The sequence below is a fragment of the Asterias amurensis genome, chromosome 1 (genome assembly GCF_032118995.1).
Source record: "Asterias amurensis chromosome 1, ASM3211899v1".
NCBI classification, from domain to species: domain Eukaryota; kingdom Metazoa; phylum Echinodermata; class Asteroidea; order Forcipulatida; family Asteriidae; genus Asterias; species Asterias amurensis.
In genome coordinates, this window is record NC_092648.1 from 21,636,649 (window position 1) to 21,661,099 (window position 24,451).

The following is a 24,451-nucleotide window of genomic DNA, read 5'->3' on the forward strand; positions in this document are numbered from 1 at the left end:
CCTTCCACAGACATTTTCCTTTACACCTAATCGAGGAGTAACCAAGTCATCTTTATAAATTCTGAATCCAGTTCCCTTTTTAAATCTGATGACAGGGATCTAATCCCTGCAGCTTTGGTCCCACATATGGAAGTTAAAATATGGCTTTGGTTCCAATCCACATGCTTAGACCCTGCCTCCACTCCTCCCCTTCCTGAACCAAATGGATATTGCATCTGGTACTGCATATAGATTTAGCATTTCAACTTATCATCCGTATCCCCTAAGGGATTCTCAGCTGACCCATATGTTACAGTGAACGATTTCCCTTGTACAGCAGAGCAAAATGTCATTCAAAATGCTATGCAAAATGTGTCAGTTGCTACTCAAAAGTCATCATTTGTACCCAATATTAATATTCAGTCTGCACAAAAATTGTTCAGTTGAAATATTTTGCTATGCGAAGGTGCTGGATAAAAGCATTCAGTGTGTTGTAAATGACAACTATATGTCCCACTGATCTTCTTTTAGGTGACAGCTTTTGGAAACCTGTTCATATATTTATGAGCAGTGAGAATATTTGGCCTCTTAATATGCCACATAGATGTTGCTAAGGCTGATTGCTAACTAAAGATGAACTATACCTCCACGCATTATGAGGCAGAAATTTAGCAGTAGCCCTTGCTTTTAAGCCTTTGGTAATTGTCAAAGACCAGTCTTCTTACTTGGTGTATCTCAACATAACAAACCTGTGAATTTTTTTTACTGAATTGGTTGTCGAAGGTGCGAGATATTAATGAAAGAAAAAAAAACTGTGTCACACAAAGTTGTGTGCTTTCAGATGCTTGATTTCTGGACCTCAAAATCTAAATCTGAGGTCTCAAAATCAAGTTCAAATATTTTAGTGGAAACTTATTTCTTTCTTGAAAACTACGTTACTTCACACAATGTTTTATACTATCAACAGCTCTCCATTGCTTGTTACCAAGTAAATTTTTATACTAATTTTTTTTTTAAGTATTTAATTTGAAGCAAACGATTTCTAGCAGTATTTTCTGTTTAAGCCTCTCTTATGAAATCAGGGTCCCTATTTGTAATTATTATCCTGAGAGCAAGTGTTCACAGTTTAGCAATTTTCAATATGATTCCTCGTCTTCCCTGTCTGCAGGTATAAAGTGTGATTTTGAGGAACCCTGTTGGTGGGATGCTCCGCCAGTCTCAAGCCAAATTCTGGGATGGCAAGTACACAGTGGCTCTACAGCGACGTCTGGTACCGGACCCTCAGGAGGATACCATAGTGATACTGGTAGTGATTGTAAGTAGAATCTAAGCTTGTTTAAAATTGGGGAAATATGATTCAGTCTTGTTTTTTAAATATGCCGTTGGTGTTGTTATCAAACAGTCTTTTATAAACATCGTATAAACGGTGCTTTCAGAACTCTGAGGAGGAAAAATCACAGGTACCATAAGAGGGATTTAAAACTCACGTAAACTGCAGACTGGACCTTCGTGCCTGGCGGTAGTTAAGATTATGTACATAAACAGAGCACCAGTCAATATTGCACATCAATGTTTTGACAATTGCAATGGCTAGTAAAGAGTTAAATACCCTGCTCTTGACCTTTTTTGATTTCTTATTCTCGTTAATTACATGCCATGTTGATGATTTTTTTTTCTGACAACCAGCCAAAAGTTATTTACTTTGATACTACATCACTTAATTACACACACGTTGAACTGGTGTGCTCCTATAACTAATTTGATTGATCACTCTGCAGGCAGTGGTGTATGTAGCTTTTAGACACAATGATGTTAGCTGATACTCTCAGAAAACATTTTGACTGGTGTTTGAGCTGTCATTTGGCCATTCCGGCAAATTACTGTTGAGGGAGTTCACTAGGGTAACATTAGAAGTGGTGGTGATTGGATCAGATTTTCATGAAAAAGCCAGCTCATGTACAAAACAAACAAGGTTCAGAGTGTCAGTGTTGTAACCAAGTCATTTTTGTCAAGTCAAGTCAAGTCAAGTCGCATGTCATCTTTGCTCAAGTGACGATTTTTGGTCCAGTCCAAGTCAGAAATGAATTTTCCCCAAGTCAAGTCAAGTCGCAAGTCAGTGAAATTGGCGACTCGTGTCTGACTCCAAGTCAACGAGTCCAAGTCACCGACGCGAGTCAACAACACTGCAGAGTTTTGACTCTTCACATCCAACTTTGGAGTACTAAGGTCTTGAGGGATTATACCTAATTCATAACATAAAACAAATACTTGCAAACAGGGTTTTAACTAGACAAATTTGGGTGAATTCAAGGGCGAGGGGATCAACAAAATTATTCATGTTTAATTATGAGGCCACTATTGCTGAAGTGGGCCCAGGTTTCCAAACTGTTTGAGTTATGGGGCCATTGAAGAAGTTGAATTGCTTTTTGACCAGGTTTTTTCTCTGTGTGACATTTGATACTCCTTATCATTAGCTGTGTCTCAGATCAACGTCATGCGGACAATATTTTAAAATCTGTGCTGGGCGAAACAATTTATTTTGCTCAGAGTGTTAGGCAAAAATTACGAGTCCTTGGCAGGCCGCCCACTGTGGCTGGTTGCCTGGCTACAACACTGCTTGCAGATCTTTTTTGAATAAGGTGGTGACATTCTTAGAAGTAGCTGAAACTACTTATCTATGCTCATGGCCCTAATGCAATGACTGTTTAAATAGAAATTTAGTAGAAACTACTGCACAGTCAAAACGGCAGTCCAAATAAAAGAAATGACCTTGCCATTTGCCAATTGAAGTTCAAGGTCTGAGTGACTATAACTCCTCGGTTTTAAGTGAAGGGGCAAATGTATAAATGTAATGAGCCATGGGATTCAGCTGCACACGTGTAGAAACAGCAATTGTAGTTACAGCCAGTGTAGGTGGGTGTTTGTTGTCTGACTTAAGTACCAAAGCCTTTAATGTCTCTGTGCATGTATACAGAATGTTGACATGTTGTGTGACTGTGTGTCAGCTGCCAACTATAGTCAAACTGATTTGATTGTAACGGACATGATATTCTTCCCAATACAAATATAATCATTACAAATATAAAGTAATAAACCACAGTGGAAACTGACTTGGTAAATCTGTAAATAATCTTTTGGTTGATCAAAAAAGAATTGACTAGAGGGGGACTTGAACCTGCGACCTCCGCAGTTATGCCGGGGGGGGGGGGGGGGTGGGGGCTCTACCAACTGAGCTATGTCGCCCTATTGACAAAAAGTACCACAAGCAAGCCTGAGGAAATCTGTAAACAAGGGTGCTTGCTATGTGAGCCAGAAGCACTGGGCTTACCCCCCCCCCCCTTCTCTTCCATGATATAAAGTGTATTGGTTACATTCACTACCAAACACTGGACCTCAGCCTAATGTGGCATCCGAAGGACAAATCATTAATGGTAAACTAAATTGCTCACCACCATGGAGGTAGAATTATACCATGAACCCACACTCTGCTGATCAGTCACACCAGAGCTTGAGTGTGACGATCTTAACCGCTCGACCATGACACGACATGATTATAAGTTAAATACATTGAAGTAAAGGTCAAGATGCCCACACCTTAAGTCACAGTCCCTTTAAGAAGGAACTGGTACAGTTGAGATGGAACTTATTTCAACTGTAAAGGGATCAAGTTTATGACATCACTTCCTGAATTAGTCCCTCATAAGGTGATGATGCAGATGACACATTCTCCCACATCAGGCTACCCCTGGTCAGGCAGCTTTTAGTTGTGAATAACTAAAGGTTTGGGGAACTTTTTGTACTACACAAAAAACAATATCCCCAGATTTACGTTAAACTTACACAGATTGAAGAAAGTTATGGTAGAAAGATTAACTTGAAATATTACTTATTTTGGGGCTTTAGTTTTAGAGAAATGAGTAAAACAATGTCACGCAAATAGCTTTCGCCTTAGGATACTAAAATTGTTTTAGTATATACAACGTATTAATGCAACTCTCCTAAAATAACACATTGCTGTTTGATTTTCACTATTTTTTTCTAAAAAAAAATTGACGACCTAACGAAGGTGAAACTTCTACAGGTAAATTATTATATTTCATAAAGCTTCATTCATAGTGAGTAGGGATTCACGTCATGGCCAACAAATTTATTTACAAAAGGTATCAAAACCCTTTAAGGTAAAACATTATTGTACATGGCATGTGGTTTCAGCTGCACGTCTGTATGTTAAGGTGAACAAAAGGGTCATGGGAATCTGTCAGAGTCGGGGAAGTGAAGCATTCAGAATGTTCACCCCGTGAAATGTTTCGCCGAAAGAAAAGGGAGTGACTGATTCTATTGATGGAACGTAGTGTTTGTCAGGATTATATGGCGACCCAAGCAATCGCCATGGGAGACTACATTGTGACATTTGGAAGCATAACCTGTGGCTTTCTATAAAGATTTCATGCAGGAGTGACTGCCAGGAGTGACTGCCATGAGCTGACAACCAGTCCCTGACCTTCTTGTACCAGGAGTATAAGATAGGATCTCTAGAGTCAATTTTAAATGACAGATGTTCTACACTGGGACACAAAATCAATATTTTATACATCCTGGTGCCATATAGATAGGGGGTTGTTTTTTGTTTATACAGAGACCATGCAGAGACTAGATGTGTAGCATGCCTCATAGAATCCTAGAGAATACTACAATGTCAGAAGTATATCACTTTTAGCACATTAGTGGTAAGACATCTCCCTCTAGCAATGCAAAGAATCAAATCCCACTTCAGTGATTTGCCTGTGGTTTTTTTGTTCACAGAACTCTGGAAAGTACAAGGTGCCTCATACACATCTATCTAAGGGTAAAAACAAAATTATCTCCAATGTAAAACGAACCTCTATTATAGCACTTTTGCCAACTCTTCACAATGTAATGTTATCTTTGATGCTCGACAAGTGTCTTTCATAACAAATACTTTTTACCAACTTTTTCTTTGGGACCCGGAAACTTAGTCTTCCTTTCATTAAACTTCCTTCGCAAAGAACTTTGTGAGCAAAAAGGAAATGGCTCAAGCACTGTTTAGAGTAATCTAACCTTAGGCTATAAATCTTATCAAAATCTTATCATAAACTGGATGCCCCGGCCTGGCATTGTTCTCCAACAATTTGTTTTTGTTTTGGAACTGTTTTACTTTGTTAGAATAATACACAGAAGTTAAAGATAATAAACACTTATTATGTTTCACTTATCATACAAAGACATTTCAAAGAACTTTTTTAGTTTTTGGTCAACTTGGTGGGGAAAGAAGTTTCACTTTAAAGCGACTTGGTTTTGAATCAAGCGTTTGATAACTTCCAATGCTTATTAACAGCAAAAAAGAGGGAAATGCTTCAGCTTGGCAGACGTGGCATTATCAATATGACTGGGGATTAGGGTTTTTTATTGGTTAAAATTAGAGCATAAATTGAGGCCAGGTTTGGAAAATTATTTTGTCACTTAGAGATTTCTTTCTGTTAGAATACAAAGAAGTAGAGTGGTATTGAAGAATGGACATCCTGTCCATTGAAGAATGCACATCCTGTCTGGATATTTTGAAGGATTGAATAGTGAGGAAAAATTGCAAAAAATACTGAGAAATACTGCAACACATTATCGAGAAGTTTTTCAAAAGAATCCTGAGAAATACTGCAACAGAATAATCTTTCTGGGAGGTATTTCATCCTAATTTTGTGAAATACTGCTACAGAGTGCTGAGAAATATTACAACAATATTACATTTCTGCTTAGCAGAAACGAGCAGGATACCAGTCACAAATTGTACATGTGACATGGCAGTTTAGTAGGTAAACTTTCTGGTAAGTACAATTTTGTTGTGCTAAGCTGCTTTTTGTGCAGCTATATGAAAATGGGCCCAGAATACTAACAAATACTACAACTGATAACGGAGAAATATTGCAACTGAGTGTTAAGAAATTCTGCAACAGAATACTTCAGAAATGCTGATGAACAGAATGATTAGAAATACCATTTAGCCACTGTACCGCCCAGCCGCCTATAGCGATACACTGTATGCGGTACGAGGAAACCTCGCTAGCTTGTGTTTGTAGAAAAAAAAGAAAACTTGATAGTCATTAGTAGGTCTACGCATTTGTTAATAAACCTAGTTGTTATAGATCGTTATTAATTCTCCCTTCACAGTTGACTTGTCGAAGCTAATGATGATGAAATAATTTAGCTCTTACGAAAAATAAAACGCTCATTAGTAAACAGGAAACTGTTCATCATTTATGATGATATTGTCGAAAATTAACGCCTTCGCATTTAATCAGTATGAGCATTGAGCCAGACAAAAGCCTTGAAAAGCTATTGTGTCCATTTTATCCATGCACAAAAATATTCGCCATAAAAATTACCGTAGGCGTTTAATGAGAGGCATTTATTGTTCCCATGAGAACTTGTACTTTTATACAAATATTACCGAAAGGAAAAAAAATTGTGCATACACATTAAGCCATGGGTATCTTTTAAAATTTGAACTACGATTCCAGTAATTTACTGCAAGAATCTTGAGAAATTGGATTTCAGCAAACTCGGGCGGTGCAGGGACTAAAGGGTTAACAGAATACTGAGAATTTATAGTAACTGTAGTTTGTGTCTTGCTAACTAAACAGTCTCTGCTGAAAAATACACGCATGTACATGTAGGTTCTACACGGCAGTTTTGCAGTATGTTTGGACTTTTGTTTTAAACTAAGAAACAAAACCAAGGGGAGTACACGGTAAATCTTATTATCAAAATAGATCACTCCTTGTGTCTTTGGAGTGACGCGACTAATTATCCTTTGACATTCATGGCACAGCGGAGACTAATTTCCGATAAAGCACTATGTGCGGGAAGCGGGGAACGCCTCAAAGAACCAAATAGATGTTGTTGTTGTTGGCCTTCTTGATTAGACAGTGGCAAAGAAATGACATTTGAATTCCACACATGGTCGACCAAGGAGAGCGGAGAAGGCCTATGGTTGCATTGTTTGCTTAATGAGTCTAGTCAGGGTTCATTAATTCTTGGCTGTGTCGTCCTCTCTCAGAGGACAAATTTACAAATAACTCTTCTTCGCCCACTCCTTGGAGGCAACAACTTGAAGATGGTCAGAAGGGGAGGGGTGGGGGGGGCTGGGTAGGAGGATGGTATTGTTATTCTACTGCGTTTTTCTATTTCTTATTATTATTTATTCTACCTCAACAACACAAGAACAATAAGTGCAATAAAAGGCATAAAAAGGATACAAAAAGAAAAGAAAAAGGACAAAGCAAATGTTTTACCTTTTCTTTCTTTTGATAGGATTATATAGTGTTAATTCTTTTTTTCACTTTTTATTTGGTGTGTGTGCAAGGGAGTAGGGGCAGGGCTGGACATGTTAAGCATGTAACTGATGCAAAACAACGTCTGTGGGGCCACCTACTGGCGTATAGTGCTTTACAGCCAAAACTCTGTGTTTGGAGAAAATCACAGTTGAAGTTGATAAAAAAAATTGAGCTGCTGTTTTGGAGACTGGGTACTTTTTCTTGAAAACAAATTTACTACCAAAATAATGCTGACTTCTTCATTTGTACAGAACTGCAGTCAATAAGTTTTCAATATTGCAACTGTTTAATTAGTTATGATTTCCTAAACACATACATCACTTTGTGAAAACGAGAAAAAAAGTTTGCTGGGAGAGCACTGTGTGAAAGCCATTGCATACAACATTTCATAAAAATAATTAACTTTAAGGGGTCTACAGATAAGCCACTTGGTGAAAATGCAGAAGTCGTACTACGATAATGTGCTCTAATGGAGAAAGCTTTAATATAGCCCGTGTAAACTAAGATCGTTTCTGCCCCTTGTTTTGCTTCAGGCTTCCCTGCTTTGAATTGCAAAATTTTGTGAATTTTTACCCATTTTGTCAGTTCTTGGCGCAACCGACAACACACAATTTGATGTTGTAAAGATTTCCAAAATAAGACAAAGTTTTCCAAACTAAGGCAGACCATATTTTTATTAAGTGAGTATGAATTTCACTTGATACAAAACAAATCTGTCTTATTATGCTTAAAGCCATTGGACCCTTTCGGTAAACAGTGTTGTCCAAGGCCCACACTTTGTGTACCACAACTTCTATATCAAATAACAAACCTGTGAAAATTTAGGCTCAATCGGTCATCGGAGTCGGGAGAAAACAACGGAAAAACCCACCCTTGTTTCTGCGCGTTTCGCCTGTGTCATGACATGTGTTTAAAATAAATCCGTAATTCTCGTTAACGAGAATTTATATTGTTTTGCTGTTTTCTCAAAAAGTAAAGCATTTCATGGAATAATATTTCAAGAGAAGTCTTTCACCATTGCCTTCTGTAAACCCTGTAAGTTATTTGTAAATCTGTGAACTTTTTTCTTTTTTTCTGCACCGAAAGGGTCCAATGGCTTTAAGTTCACAGAAAGAAGAAAAATAAAAAATAATAACAATAATTATATATCAAGCTGATTTTTCCAATCCCATCTTCAATAAGGAAAAATGTGGTGTTAGCGGTTGGTTCAAATCTGTCTTATTATGCTTAAGTTCACAGAAAGAAGAAAAAGAAAAAATAATAACAATAATTATATATCAAGCTGATTTTTCCAATCCCATCGTCAATAAGGAAAAATGTGGTGTTAGCGGTTGGTTCAATCATGGTTCATGCATGAAGTTAATTCTACATCCATGGGTCATGTTAGCACTTACTTAGCACATACATACATATATGGAGTGACTCATGATTTCATATGTAAAGATACAAGTGCAGATGTCTTATCCTTTTCTGGCCTTGACCGACCACTCCACTCCGTGAAAGTTTGCAGATGTAGATTTTTAATAGAGCCTGTGAAAACTAAGTCTCTATTCATCTTTTCTGGCTGGCCCATAAACACAAAGCTAAACATAAATCTATGGGTCACAAGCACAGAAATGGTAAGCAGTGACATAAAATCATGCCAAGATATTACACCCAACTCTGAATCAACAGGGTCATATGTTGAAAACCTTTTGTCCCTAATTTATAAAAAGCATTTTTAAAGGACACAGTGTGACGAGCTGAAATAGGTTTATTCGAAGGTCGTATATTTTGTTCATGTAGGGTCTACACAGTTTCTTGATTCATTTTCCGAGTAAGCTATAATTGATTTGCAACAAGGTTGCTTCCTAATGAATAGAATGCCCTGCGCCAAACAAATTTAATCAGCAAATATTTAATAGGCCAATTTTGAAGAAAAAAAGTAACCAATGTCTAATTTGATTGTAAGATCTTGGATTATTTAAACTAAACTATAATTTCGTTTGTGTGTTTAATTTCAGTGGAAGGCAGATACCTATACGTCAATGCGTCAAACCAAGACATAGGAACATCATCGTACTTCATTAGTCCGCGGTATTCAGAGTCTGGTCCCCAATGTCGTTTCCATTTCCAGTACCACATGTACGGCAGCGATGCTGGTACCCTGCGAGTTATACTTAACCGTGTTGACAGCAATGCAACCATCTGGGAGGTTACAGGAAGTCAAGACAATCAGTGAGTTATAGGGGGTTGAGGGGGGGGGGGGTGGGGGGAGGGGGTGACAGAAGCATTACGCATGTGTTTGAGAGAGTCATATAAGCGTTTATTGATGTTTGAAAGTGTATTGAACTTTAGTTTGGATTGCAGAGGAGATTAGTCGCAAATCCTTTTATAATAACAGTTCTTGAGATGCTTTGGGTGTTAATGTAATTAACTTGTTAATTAGTAGACCTAATGATGACCGGAAGTGGTAGTGATTGCTATAGATTTATTTATAGAAATGTTTTGTTTATTTATTTATTTAATGTTTGTCTATTTAGAATATTTACAAATTCATTACTTAACAACGGGGGTGCAGGATGAAAACATTTAAGATATGTATACAAATATAAAACAGGCAAATTTCAACTTCATATAAAAGCAAGATAAAAATGCAAGTGAGATTCAGATATGTAACAGATCAACATAATAATTTGAGTTTCAGACGCTTGATTGTGAGTTTGGACACTCCAGTCTCTTTTTTTGCTATATTAGCGTAAAAAACGTAATCAACCAATACCCATTAATGCAATCCCACAAAATAGGCTGTCCCTTATCAACAGGTGTGATCACTGGCTACTTGGCAGCTAACAGTTGTATGGCTTCTGACTGGCACCCCAAGCAGAGATACTGACAAAATAGGGAGACCACCAACATTACGGCTAATTATTATTTATTCACAGCAAGTCTTTGCAGGAAAACATAATGTACTCTAAGAATATGTTTTAAAAATGCTCCGTTTTTAGTTGACTTTATTATTTTTTTTAGATCAAATACCTTTAAATAATATGATGTATTCAGCAGTTGAAATAGTCTTAATGTGGTATTCAGGCCGGGTAATTAACAGAGGCAATATAGAGGTAATCACCTCCGTTTCCCCTGGGCTTTTTGCCCCTTCGTGCCTCTTAAACCTGTGCCTCTAGAAATTTATCAAACAGGAGAAAATCCTTGGTGCCCTTGCCTTTTCAGAGCCAAAGCATCAAGCCTTCGTATTAGACCATTTAATGACACAACTGACTTTAATCTTAGGGAAAGTGCAAAGAAATGTCCATGTATGGCCTAAAAGGAATGAAATGATTAGTTCAAAAGGAAAACATATTGGGTCTGCAATCTTTGATGGTCGAGAAAAAGTCACCCACCACTGGCATCATAATCAGGGCCCAATTTCATGGCTCTGCTTACCGCCAATTTCGGTGCCTACGATCATCATTCTCGGCTTGCAGGCAAGCGGTAAATTTCTGTGCTAGCTGTGTAAGTGAACAATCCCTAGTAACGTGGAGTAAGCAATTGCACAAGCCAAAATCCCTGCTTGACCTAAGCGTGAGAATTCCCTGCTTCAGTAAGCGCTGATTCCTTGCTTTCTAGTAAGCAGAACCATGAAATTGGGCCCAAGTGTACTGAACTGAGGAAAAGTTCAATCCTCTACAACCAGTGTTTGCCTCTCCCTGTCATCATCGCCTCTCAATTAGTAGACAGCCAGAGGTAGGCCTGTGGGACTCAAACAAGATGGTTGGGTGCAGCCACCAATCTCCCTGAAGATCTTTAAGATCAATGGCTAGACCTTTTACTACAGGCATCTTTGTTTTGTCCATACTTTTAAATTAGTCTGGTTAAAACTGAGGCTGGAAGGGGAGCGAATAGTCTAGCCTCATCTTCACATTTACAGTAGTTATTCCATTCATTAAGTTGGCCTCAAGTAAAATGGCTAGGATTTTTTTCACAGGACTCGGGGGGGGGGGGGGGACATTGAGTATGCAGTACCTTACACACATCAGTGTAGGGGTAAACACAAATGTTTTTGTCCAGATGCAAAATAAACACAAATAAATAGATGCGTTAACCGCTGCTTAAGTATAGGATTTGAACTGCCTCTAGCCATCGGTGATCTAAATGCAATGATGATTGGTGACAAGGAAAGGTACCACTATGCCAATATGATTCCATTTGAACACATTATTAATGACACCTAGGAGAAGCAAAGAAATGAGAACACTCCTGTCCCTCTAAGGAAAACCCATCCACCCAAGGCTTTATTATGAGATGAGATTCGAACCAGGGTCCATAGAGGTAGAAGAAAAGGAAAGGTACCACTATACCAACATGATCCATTTAAACACATTATTAATGATAGTAGCACTTAGGAGAAGCAAAGAAATGAGAACACTCTTGTCTCCTTGAAGATAGACAGAGAAAAAACCCATCCACATACAAGGAATGTTATGAGATGGGATTCGAACCAGGGTCCACAGTAATTAAAGACAGGGAATGGTACCACTGTACCAACATGATCACTTTTAACACATTCTTAATGTAAGTTGCACTTTAGGAGAAGCAAAGAAATGAGAACACTCTTGTCTCTTTGGAGATAGACAGAGAAAAAACCCATCCACATACAAGGATAAATAAGAGATGGGATTCGAACCAGGGTACACAGGGATGGAAGACAGGGAAAGGCATCACTATGCCAACATAATTCCTTTAGCACATTATTAATGATAGTAGCACTTAGGAGAAGCAAAGAAATGAGCACACTCTTGTCTTGAAGATTGACGTAGGAAAAATCCATTCACACACAGGGATTAGTTTATGAGGTGGGATTCGAACCAGGGTCCACAGTGGTGGAAGAGTTAGACATGGAAAGGTACCACCATGCCAACATGTCTCCTATTAATGACAGTAGCACTTAAAAGAGTAGCAGAGAAATGAGAACACTCTCGTCTCTTTATAAAGAGGGGAAAAAAATCTACCCCCAAGGCTTCAAGATCCATCAAGTGTGCGAATGTCACGCCTTGGTGAATGCGGTGACACGGAGCCAAGGGCGTTTGGTCCCGGCAGACTGGGTCCCGCATACCTAGACAACATCTTGGATCGTTATGTTGTCTCAAGAAAACTTCATCCCCATGGCAATATAGATTCTACAAATTGTATGGAGGCTTGTGTTATAAGTTGTTAAATCAGTAATATAGGTGTCTTAATCTTTAAATTGATGGGTTTTTTTTTTCTCTCAGAGAGAAACCAAGAATTTTAACTATTGGTGACTTGGGGCTTGTAATTATCATTTGACCGCAGGCCTTAGGCCAGTGATTAATTAGCAACAGGCCAGTAACCTTAAAATAGGACAAGCCTAGTGGTCTTGTGTTTTTCAATTCAATGATAATAAGCTCCCTCATTGAGTAATAACTCTGTGAACAAATCTGATTTCTTTCAGTTCTCTTGGGTATCAAAGTACGCTTACATGTGATACCCATTGTCTTTGAAGACACAAGTAAAAGCCAATTTCTATAATTGGAAACTTTCTCATCGAAGAAAGAATAACAATGCAACTTTCAATGGCTTCTAGTAATCAGTGGAATGGCCAGTTTGTATAAAGTGGGGGATATGGCTTACACTACAGCGAAATTACGTCAAATTTTCAAACAGGAGAATGTATAACCATCAATATTTATAGAATTTATTCAATCACATACTAACCCTGAAACTTGCATCTTACACCAAATGCAGCTGTCGAATTGTTGACAATAAATAACGTGATTATTTCAGTCCACAACACCTTTTGGATATTTGCATTCGGGCATCATCAAACTTAAACTGATTGGAAACATAATTGATTTATAGATGCGGGTCTCTGTGTGACATCGGTCGCTGAATAAACCATTCCGATGCCGAATTAGGTTTGTAGAGAGAGAAAAAACAACTAGATGAATAAATGCTACGTCGCATGCAGCTTTCTGTTCAAATCAAATCTTTTTTGGGTGAACAACAAAAAAGTTGACTAAAATAGGATTTGAATCTGTGAACTTCAAATTTATTGCCAGTAGCATACCAAGAGAGCTATCTATCTTGCCCTATATATTTCTATTTTGTCAATATCTTTGTTTGGCGGGCACCAGTCATAAGTTATACAACCATACACTGAAGTATATAGTCAGGCATCATGCCCAGTTTACTACACAACCTGGGAATCAGGATATATATTTTGAAGGCATTGGACACTATTGTTAATTACTTGAAATAATTGTTAGCATAAAAAAATACTTGGTAACGAGCAATGGAGAGCTGTTGGTAGTATAAACATTGTGAGAAGCCGCTCCCTCTGAAATATCATACTTTTTGAGAAAGAAATAATTTCTCACTCAAATAAAGAGACTTTAGGCCTGAAGCCTTTTACTATCTGACATCTGAAAGCACACAAATTTATGCATCAAGGTGTTTTTTCTTTTATTATTCTCTTGCAATTGCGATGACCAATTGAGTCAAAATTTTCACAGATTTGTTATTTTATGCATATGTTGGAATACCCCAAGTGAGATTACTGGTCTTTGACAATTTCCAAAGGTGTCCAGTGCCTAAAAGGCTTTTTCACACTGTTGATGTCCGATCTGTTATGAAATCTACGCAGCTCAAATCAGCTCAACTTTAACACATAGCTCCGAGTAAAATCAGCTTGTGGGTTACACGTGTAACTTTCGATCCGTGTATTGTGTGATTGTTTCACACTGCCACGGGCCTACACAGATCAAAGCCAAAAACGTACTCCAGTACTACAGTGTGAGGATACACAGATCAAAAATGAACCCAGAGGTGTTCACACTGTGCTTTTGACACGTGTTGGGAATTATTTTGACGCAGCTGGAGAATTGCACAGGCTGTTGTTTTTTAGTATATCCCTGTATTATACTAGTTCCTCGGCTGCCTGTCTGTCATTAAAGGCAGTGGACACTATTGGTATTTGTCAAAGACCAGTCTTCTCACTTGGTGTATCTCAACATATGCATAAAATAACAAACCTGTGAAAATTTGAGCTCAATTGGTCGTCGAAGTTGCGAGATAATAATGAAAGAAAAAACACCCTTGTCACACGAAGTTGTGTGCGTTTAGATGGTTGATTTTGAGACCTCAAGTTCTAAACTTGAGGTCTCGAAATCAAATTCGTGGACAATTACTTCTTTCTCGAAAAACTACTCCACTTCAGAGGGAGCCATTTATCACAATGTTTTACACTACCAACCTCTCCCCATTACTTGTTATCAAGTAAGGTTTCGTGCTAATAATTATTTTGAGTAGTTACCAATAGTGTCCACTGCCTTTAAGCCATGCTTCTCTCAAACCAGAAGATTCGTCAAAACTTCTATCGAGTCAAAAATATTGAGTAGTAAACCACAAGGGAAACTGACTGCAATTTTTAACAATTTGGGGTTGAATGATGACAAACTGACAAGAGCAGGACTTGAACCCATTACCTCCAGATGAACGTGTACTTTCTTATGTGTTAAATCCAAAACGTAGTATGTACAATTCAGATTTTATTATTTCACAGTAACTATGTATGAATAATTTGTATTGACAGTGTTGAAGTAATTAGGTGTTAACACATAATTGAGAATTGTTTTGTAGATGTGGGATCACAAATGTCGCATCATGTGCTGAATGCTGGCCAAAAAAAATTACATCCACATTTCAATTTGTGCAGAATTTTCCTTGGGGATAGACAGTAAATACCAAAATACCAAAACATTTCCATCAAATTAAGTGCAGCTGGTTGGCCCCCATGAGTACTGTACAAAATAACTTGCTTTGATCGACAAGGCCTCAGGGGTACAATTTCCGAGTATTTTGGGAGTAGGTTACAACGATGGGATATGTACTTACACCTCCTCAATGGGAGTATTAAGGGCATTCTTTTGGCATTGCATAAAAAAGGAAAACTGGCTTTCAAAATTCATAGATTCCATAGCCAGGGGCCTTTTCGTTGTGAACTGATTTGGGTAATGGACGTGTGTTTCCGTTTTATTCTGTCTTAACATCCGCCAAGAAAATGGGGCAAGCTTTACCTCTAAATCTTGCACTAGACAACCACCTCTTTCAAGTTTTCCTCCTTAAAAGGCACTGGATACTATCGTTAATTACTCCAAATAATTATTAGCATAAAACCTTACTTGGTAACGAATAATGGGGAGAGGTTGATAGTATAAAGCATTGTGAGAAACGGCTTCCTCTGAAGTAATATAGTGTTTGAGAACGAAGTAATTCTCCACGAATTTGATTTTGAGACCTCAGAATTAGATTTTGAGGTCTCAGAATTAGATTTTGAGGTCTCAAAATCAAGCATCTGAAAGCATACAACTTCGTGTGACAAGGGTGTTTTTCTTCCATTATTGTCTTGCAACTTCAACGGCCACTGAATTGAGCTCAAATTTTCACAGGTTTGTTATTTTATGCATATGTTGAGATACACCAAGTGAGAAGACTAGTCTTTGACAATTACTAATAGTGTCCAGTGTCTTTAACCATCCAATGTTTTCCTCCTGTTTGTGGTTGGCAGGTGGCTTGGTGATGTTCTGCATCTTGGGAGGCAGAGAGAGTCTTTCCGGATTATCTTTGAGGCTGTAAGAGGAGGAGGAGGAGATCTCGGGGATGTTGCTCTTGACTCCCTGGAGTTCAGCGATTGCTCCCCAGGTTAGTGACATTGTTCCCTGTGTCAACCATTGCAAAAAATATACACGGGTGCTCCGGATAATTAAAGGCACTGGGGTCGATTTCACAAAGAGTTAGGACCAGTCCTAACTTAGGACTAGTCCTAGGAGATATACAAATTGCATGGATAGTCCTAAGTTAGGACGAGTAACTGGTCTTAACTCGAGATAAGACTAGTTCTAACTCTTTGTGAAATCCACCCCTGGACACCTTTGGTAATATTGTCAAAGACCAGGGCCCAGTTTCATAAAGCTGTTAAGCAGAAAAAAATGCTTATCAACTTTCCTTGCTAAGCAAGAAATGAGTGGGGTACCTGAGTCATAGCAATGGACTTTTGGCTGGAAACCTATTTTTGCTAAGCATGAGATTTCGTGCATAGCAAGTTTTTGTGATTCCAGGTTGTTTTAAACTGGGCCCAGTATTCTCACTGGGTGTATCCGAAAATATGCATAAAATAACAAATCAGTGAACATTTTTACTCAATTATTGGTCGTTGAAGTTGCAGAGTATATATATGAAAGAAAAAACACCCTTGTTGCACACGTATGTGTGCTTTTTAGATGCCTTAAAAAGGTTAGTCATTAATTATTGGAGTATTTACTAATTAATGACCCTACCTTACAGAGCCCAGGCTGTTTCCCCCCCCCCCCCCACCTCGACCTCAGTGTGGTTGTAGGCTTACTGATTTCAATCTGCTTAAATGCAAGGTTGTCCCACCATGATAACAGTCTATTTCCGAGTAAACCCATAAAGTTGATTAGTAATAAAGTAAATATCAAGTACATGTACATCAAATTGTTTGCAACTACACAGCAAATGCGTTTACTTAGCTTGTTAGTTTGCTGAAAAATATTTTCAGCAACCCGGTGGTCACAGGTTCTAATCAGGTTCAAATCATGCCTTCATTTTCTTCATTCCCAACCCCAAACTCAATATTTTCACCTCTACAAACTCATGGTTGAGTCGAGAACCTAAATGATTTAACTTTTGGTACGCCCACTTAAGCATATGTTTGTATTATGAATCATTGATGACCTCATCATATGAGTGTGGAGACACAATCCGATTGCTCATTAAAAACTAATGGTTAAATGATCAAATATTTATTTGAATGGCGACTTCAAGAAGTGTGTGATTTATCCCAGTTTGGGACCGTCAATATGTTAATATTTTATGAGGGCGAGTGAATTTATCTACTTTAAAGCAAATGTCCTATTGCCTGAAGGGTTTTTTATTTTTGTAGTACTTTTTTTTGGGGGGGTGGGGGAGCGAAAAGCAGACATTTTGTTTGTATTGACGTATGTATGGAGTCTCTTCACCCTAAATCATCAAAAATTTATAAACACTAAAGAGCTGGGGGGGGGGGGCTTCATCCTCCCTCTGTAAGAGATGAACCAGGCCCATGACACTACACTACCTCAAACTGTGTATCATCCTAAATGTAACACATTGGAGTTTCATCAGGGGGCTTTATCCTAGAGACTGATGATGAGGGAGTGGGGGTTACTAGCCTCAGTGTGCAGCATGTTCTGTCATCATGTACAATATTTACAAGTATGCTGATGTGTAGGGTTAGTCTGTCTTCATGCAGGGCTTTATCCCCTAGACCAAGGGGAGCCCGTGGTCCACTCTGCAACATGTTCTGACCATTTGTGTTATTGTAAATCCTCTGAAAGTTCACAGGGCTTCATCCTCTAGGACCTGTTGTCTGTCAGAGTTATAAATTTGTGTTGATGTATAGAGTCTGTAAATCCTCTTTAAATGTAACACCCAGGAGGTTCAAGTTGCTCCATATTCCAGTACAAGAGATAAACCATGCCTGTCTGCCCAAGATCTTATTTTGTGTTGATGTATAGAGAGTTTGGAAATCCTCTGAGGCACAGCTGTTCAAAGGGTGTCATCCTTCGGACCAAAGGAGTCCCAGGGCCCTTTGTGTTAATCCTCTGAAATGTAACATCCAGGGCTGCCAAGTTATGCAAAAAGTTCTTGTGAAAACAAACCAATCTTTCCATGTTCTGATGAACATATTTGAAAATCTTCCTGATAATGGAAACTTTTTTTCTGATTGCGTTTTACAAAATCTCCCTGATTGTAGGATGCAGATGTTTTCAGCTCTGAACACCGAGGAGGTTCAAGATGCTTTACCCTCTGGGCCCAAGGAATGAACCAGGCCCGTTGCTCAATGTCTTAATTTGTGTCAATGTGGAGAGTCAGTTATAGCAATAGCAGCTTCTTATATAGCACTTATATTAGTCACTCATGGATGCTTAAGGCACTTTAACACTCAGTATTTTTCCTGCAAGGCATGATGGAATACGTTTTGAGTTTTGAGACCTACTCCTTTAACTTAGCACCATGTAATGGTTTACAGGGTGATGTGGCACACAATGCTGAAAATCCAACTAGGAACACTGGGGCAAACCCTTTCTCTTTTCGATAAATGCACTTGGTTCTTTTACGTGCAATACACAACACACAGGACCAATGGCTACAAGAGTCCCACCAATTAGAAGAACGAAGCATCATGGTTAAGTGTCTTACTTAAGGACACAGGTGTTACCTGCCGTCGATTTCACAAAGAGTTAGGACTCGTCTTATCTCGAGTTAGGACGAGTAACTCTTCCTAACTTAGGATTACTCTTAAGGTCTGCATGCTACAGTGCAGGGTTGGGACTCGTCCTAAGTCCTAAGATTAGTCTTAAGTTAGGAAGAGTTTTGTGAAATCGACGGCTGGGACTCAAACCCACTCTGCTGATCAGAAACGCTAGTGCCTGAGTCCAATGCTCTTAACTGCTAGGCCATGACACGGCATGGATAACAATGCAGGATACTTGGGGCTCACCATGCGTCACCCTGACAATGTCAACTGCCAACATCAGTCAATAACACAAGGTGCAAGTTTTGATAAATTATCCAGATAGTGCCTGGCAGTTGTTTCTTATCACTTTCATGTCGCCGAAAAGAGTGAACAAAACATTGGACGAGGGTCTTTGGACAAGGATCTTTAAACAGAAAAAAGAAATTAATAACAAAGAAGAACTTCTAAACCTGATAGCACAACAATTTATTGCTGGATTTCAGGAAACGCGGAGCTTTAGCTGCATTTACCTCCAGCAATTTATTCAAGTTGTTTTGATTCAGAGCTTTATACAAGGTAGATGTATTTATCACAGAATGTCAAAGTTCTACCTCCGTTTAGAGTCTTGAGAAGAAGCTTTAAACATGTTTTTGTCTATTTTAGGCTTTTAAGGGCTTATGGAAATTGCCCTGTTGTATAACAAAGTGACTGAAAAAGCTTTTAAACTGACCTGCAGCCAAAACGTAACAGTTCCTCAACAAAAAAGAACAAGCAATGGGGGGGGGGGGGGGGGGGGGGTCATTAAGGGGGGGGGGGGGGTCATTAACGGTGTAAAACTTGTGTGGACTTGTAACTAACACTTTTCAATTTCTTAACTTTTAATTCCTTTTCTTTTAAGTTTTTTTTTTTAGTGTGCAAGTTCATGTGAGATTGGCAATCCTTTTATCCTTACCGCTTGTGTCATTTATCTCTTTGCTTGAATTCATGTGTCTGTGATATTGAAGTAAATCAGAACGAATTGTAGCAAGGATGTCTGTATGCATACTTAAACCATAGCCCAGCGAGGTGCAATTCAATTACCGCTGAGGACAGCATTCTCTTTGCATTCGTTAACTCCTTCACTTAAGAGATTCTTCACGGTGCTAGTTTCAATTTGAGAGTGTTGACATTTTAGCCGAGTCGGAACTACCCGCGTCAACAAGCTGATGGTTTGCTGATTGTGAAATGTATACTCTCTTACTTTCCATCTGAATATTTGCACATGGAATGTGACATCGATCCAACATGCATACGGAGAAAGAACAAAGACTATCCCCACTGGCAAGCTTGATATGTTGCTCCTTGGGTTATCACCTCATAATTAGAAATGCTCTATTTTAAAGCAGTGGCCGGTGCATAAAGCACTCGACTCTCACCTCTGTGGGCGTGGTTCAACTCCGGGCTAAGGCCATATGTGAGTAGAGTTAAGCGTTGGTTAGGGTGATTAACTTCCCAAATTATTCTTTTTATTAAGAGTGGTTTATCTGTTTAAAGAAATCCTGCATAAAGCACTCGCCTCTCGCTTCTGTGGGCGTGGTTCAACTCCGGGCTAAGGCCATATGCGAGTAGAGTTAAGCGATGGTAAGGGTGATTAACTTCCCAAATTATTCTTTTTATTAAGAGTGTTTTATCTGTTTAAAGATATATCCTGCATAAAGCACTAGCCTCTCGATTCTGTTGGTGTGGTTCAACTCCGGGCTAAGGCCATATGCGAGTAGAGTTAAGCGATGGTAAGGGTGATTAACTTCCCAAATTATTCTTTTTATTAAGAGTGTTTTATCTGTTTAAAGATATATCCTGCATAAAGCACTAGCCTCTCGATTCTGTTGGTGTGGTTCAACTCCGGGCTAAGGCCATATGCGAGTAGAGTTAAGTGATGGTAAGGGTGATTAACTTTCCAAATTATTCTTCTTATTATCTGTTTAAAGAAATCCCGCAGCAGCTGGATCGTCAGTCAAAAGATTTGGTGTAATTGGCGAGTTACAAAAAAATGTATCTGGTTACTTGAACATGACACCTCCTCAGTCCTTGTTATGACACATTAAGACAATTACAGGGAGCAGTCGGGTGTAAATGTTAGATAGTAAATGCCACATCTTGTGTCATCCCCCAGCTAAATTGGCTAACAGTTGTCGCACAAGTCAAGTACGCTCAGGTGATCACCAAGACCAAGCAATTGGTTGGGATATGGGAGCATTAAAGGTGTATGTACTTTTTGTAGGACAAAAAACACAATGTCGACAGATTTACACTAAACTTACACAGTTTGAAGATAATGATAGTAGAAAGCTTCCCTGAAAATATTACGTGCTGAGGTGCTGTAGTTTTGGGGAAATGAGTAAAACAATGTCATGAAAATAATTTTCGTCTCATGAGACGGAAATCATTTACAAACGTTTTTTTTCATGACATTGTTTTACTCATTTCCCGAAAACTACAGCACCTCAGTAAGTAATATTTGAAGGGAAGCTTTCCACTCTCATGATCTTCAAACCCTGTAAGTTTAGTGTAAATCTAGGGACATTTTGAAAAAGTACACAAATCCTTTAACTGCATAAGGCCTTTAGGTCAAAAACAAGGTTTTTAATTGAAACGAAGGGATGATTATGTCATGCATACCCCCAATCTGGGCCTAAGTTACATAGGGCTGCTTACCACAATGGTGCCCTGTAAATAGGGGAAAGTTACACTAACTTCAAGTGTCATCATAACTCAAGCTTGAAACGTAAGGGATGATTATGTCATGCATACCCCCAATCTGGGCCTAAGTTACATAGGGCTGCTTACCACAATGGTGCCTTGTAAATAGGGGAAAGTTACACTAACTTCAAGTGTCATCATAACTCAAGCTTGAAACGTAAGGGATGATTATGTCATGCATACCCCCAATCTGGGCCTAAGTTACATAGGGCTGCTTACCACAATGGTGCCCTGTAAATAGGGGAAAGTTACACCAACTTCAAGTGTCGTCATAACTCAAGCTTGTGGCGTTGTCTTGGCCGAGCTGTCTAGTGCATGGACTTAAGTTGTGATGTTTAAGTTTGTGGAGTTGTGTTCGAATCCAAGTCATGACACTTGCGTTTTTGGGCAAGATGCTTGAATGTAATTGCTTCCTTACACCCAGAGGTATAAATGGATACCTGCGAGGGTAGATTTGATATGAAATTGTAATATGTGCTACATGTACATAACAACCAGTTAGTATTAAATAATGAATAGGGTAGCTGGCCTTTGCTTTCGATCCAAACTGGACCTTCTTCAGAGGCATAAAACTAGGGGCCTTTCTCAAACCACGGCTTGGGCTCCGGCTCCGGCTCAGGCTTAGGCTCCGCGTGCTGTGTACGCAGCTTGCATTTAACCTGTGCATTTTGGAGCAGCGCGTATTGCACGGGTATCAGCACGCGGAGCCTGAGCCGGAGCCCAAGCCGTGGTTTGAGAAAGGCCCCAGTACAAACAAATACATATCCATTAATAGAAAAAGAGAGGGGAAAGGGATTAAGGGAAGGATCCAGAAACAACCAGTTAGTATTGATATAATTATTTGTGTTTGGTATAGCTGCATAGATGAACCCAAGGTAAAATGTTTTCAATTCCAATCATTCTATTCATTGTATTGTTGACTGAATGGTTTTGTAATCCAAATTCTGCCAAGGCAATTGTCATTATGGTCATCTGTTTAAACATCTATCTATCTAATTTTTGTCCAAAGTTGACAGCTTTACATCTCAACATACCAGGAATACAGAAAGTCCTTGTTGTGTATGGTTGTTTATACTTGTTTGTCAACTTGAAGAATGTTATAATAATAATAATACTTCTCATATCCATCAACCAGGAGTGTACAGTACTTCTCCCTCTCAGTCTTTCTGTGTAAGATTTAGGCAATTTTAAATAGTAATGTAATGTTTACCTCCAAATTTTTAACTATGTAACTGTACATGTAATTCTGCTGCTGGCAGCGAATTGAATAGAATTTTAATAAACCATTGAATGAATGAATGAATGAATGAATGAATGAACCAGTGGCTCTTGAGGCACTTCAACTCTCAGTATTTTCCTGCATGGTATGCAAGGGACTACTATGAATTAAGAGACTTGCTCCTTTAACGTAGTGCCATGTCAAGTTGTACATGGTGCTGTGGTGCAATATGCTGCCAATCAAACCAGGAACACCGGAGCGAACCGCTTCCCTTTCTGGGTTATGTACACAACACACAGGACCAACGGCTTTACGTCAATTCTGTTTCAGTGAAACTGTGACAAGATGGTATCTTGAAACAACAAGAGGAACAACTCAAATTAGATGGATTTAAACAATATTTTGATCTAACCTCGTCTTTGTTGTTTGATCCATTAGGGATTCAAGTAGCATTTCAAATTGTTTATACTTTGATGGCCTTCGGAAACGAACGGTTGCTCTGAAATACATCTACTAGTGGATTTAATAATAGGCATACAGAGAAGCAAAAATAGAAAACTAAATGATTGATTGGTAAGAGGAATTGTGATGACCTTGATCAGGTTGGCACTTAGGATGGCTTGCTTTTATTTTTATTTCTAGCGGATGGGGGAGGAGGGGGTGGCTTCGGGATAGATATGTCAAAGAAACTACTTGATGGTTGGGACATTGAAGAGGGAAGAAAAGTAAAAGTGGAGTTGACATCTTCACTGCTTTGCATTTGTCAATGTTATGCTCCCTGCATACTTCCTGGGAATGCAAATGCGATACAAAAAGAATTTTGACGTCACAAATCCGCAGCAAATAGTTCGCGTGTTCGACTCCTGCGAAAAATATACTGTGAAACATTCACTGGAAAACAGCCCTATGACGTCAAAATTCGCCTCGCATTTGCAGAAAGTATGAACCAAGCTTTTTCCTTGTGCTGTGACACTTCAAGGGTTTTTGTCACAGCTCACTTTGAAGCTTTCATCTTTGAGAAGTAACAGAGCATGCTAAGATAAAGGTGATGCAAGGGGGTTAATAGGGATGTTACCTGGAGAGAGATCACTACTGTAAGCACTGAGCTGAGGAGAAGAGGAATGGAATTGAGTTTTAAAACAATGCTTTAAAACAAAGCACCGGGACTCAGGGGAATGAAGATTTTGGGTTAACTGGTGATAAGTAGAATATATCAGTATTCTGTGTCTATTTGGCCCATGTTGATGTATAGATTGTATTTCTAAATGGAATAGCATCCAACCCCCCCCCCCCCCCCAGCTGTTTTTTTATTACAGAACTGTAAACCAAGTAGGTCAAAATGTAATGAAACAAGTCCTGTATAATAGTTAAAGACAGGTTATTATAGTTAATGGCTATAACAGCTTAGAAGAAGCACTGAAGAGCTGTGAATAGAATATAAAATTTTAAAGACAACTCCCATTGAAGAAAATGGAGTTTTAGAAGGGAAAAAAGTAATATTTACCCCAAGAGGTTAAAAGGCTTCAGTCTGGCCGGCATTTGTATGTTTATTTTAGTATTATCTAGGAATTTTAATGACCAATTGAGCCTGAATTTTCACTGGGTTGTTATTTTATGCATATTTCGACACGCAGTTGACAATAACCACAAGTGTATCCTCTCTTTAAAGGCACTGAAAATTGGTCATCGAAGGTGCAGGAGAACAATGAGAGAAAAAAACATCATGTTGCACAAATTTGTGTGCTTTCAGATGCCTAGAGAAGCCTTCATAAAGAGATTGTTTTTTATTCTTAAAACCCAACAAATGGATTAATAGATTTCATCGACCATTAAACAAGTTTTCCATTCCAAGGGTTTTCGTGGAAAACAGAT

The 24,451-nt window shown here is 38.7% G+C and overlaps 2 protein-coding genes across 2 annotated transcripts in view; one reads left to right on the plus strand and one right to left on the minus strand.

The window, feature by feature from the left end:
* LOC139949118 (tRNA 2'-phosphotransferase 1-like) overlaps positions 1-24,451 on the minus strand; it is a 120,365-nt gene that overhangs the window by 48,024 nt on the left and 47,890 nt on the right. The gene's annotated exons all lie outside the window — the stretch shown is intronic.
* LOC139948768 (tyrosine-protein kinase receptor-like) overlaps positions 1-24,451 on the plus strand; it is a 74,060-nt gene that overhangs the window by 21,194 nt on the left and 28,415 nt on the right. The window contains exons 4-6 of the mRNA XM_071947126.1: positions 1,148-1,294; positions 9,332-9,545; positions 15,892-16,025. Coding sequence (XP_071803227.1) covers positions 1,148-1,294; positions 9,332-9,545; positions 15,892-16,025 — 495 coding nt within the window. The remainder of the gene's footprint in view (positions 1-1,147; positions 1,295-9,331; positions 9,546-15,891; positions 16,026-24,451) is intronic.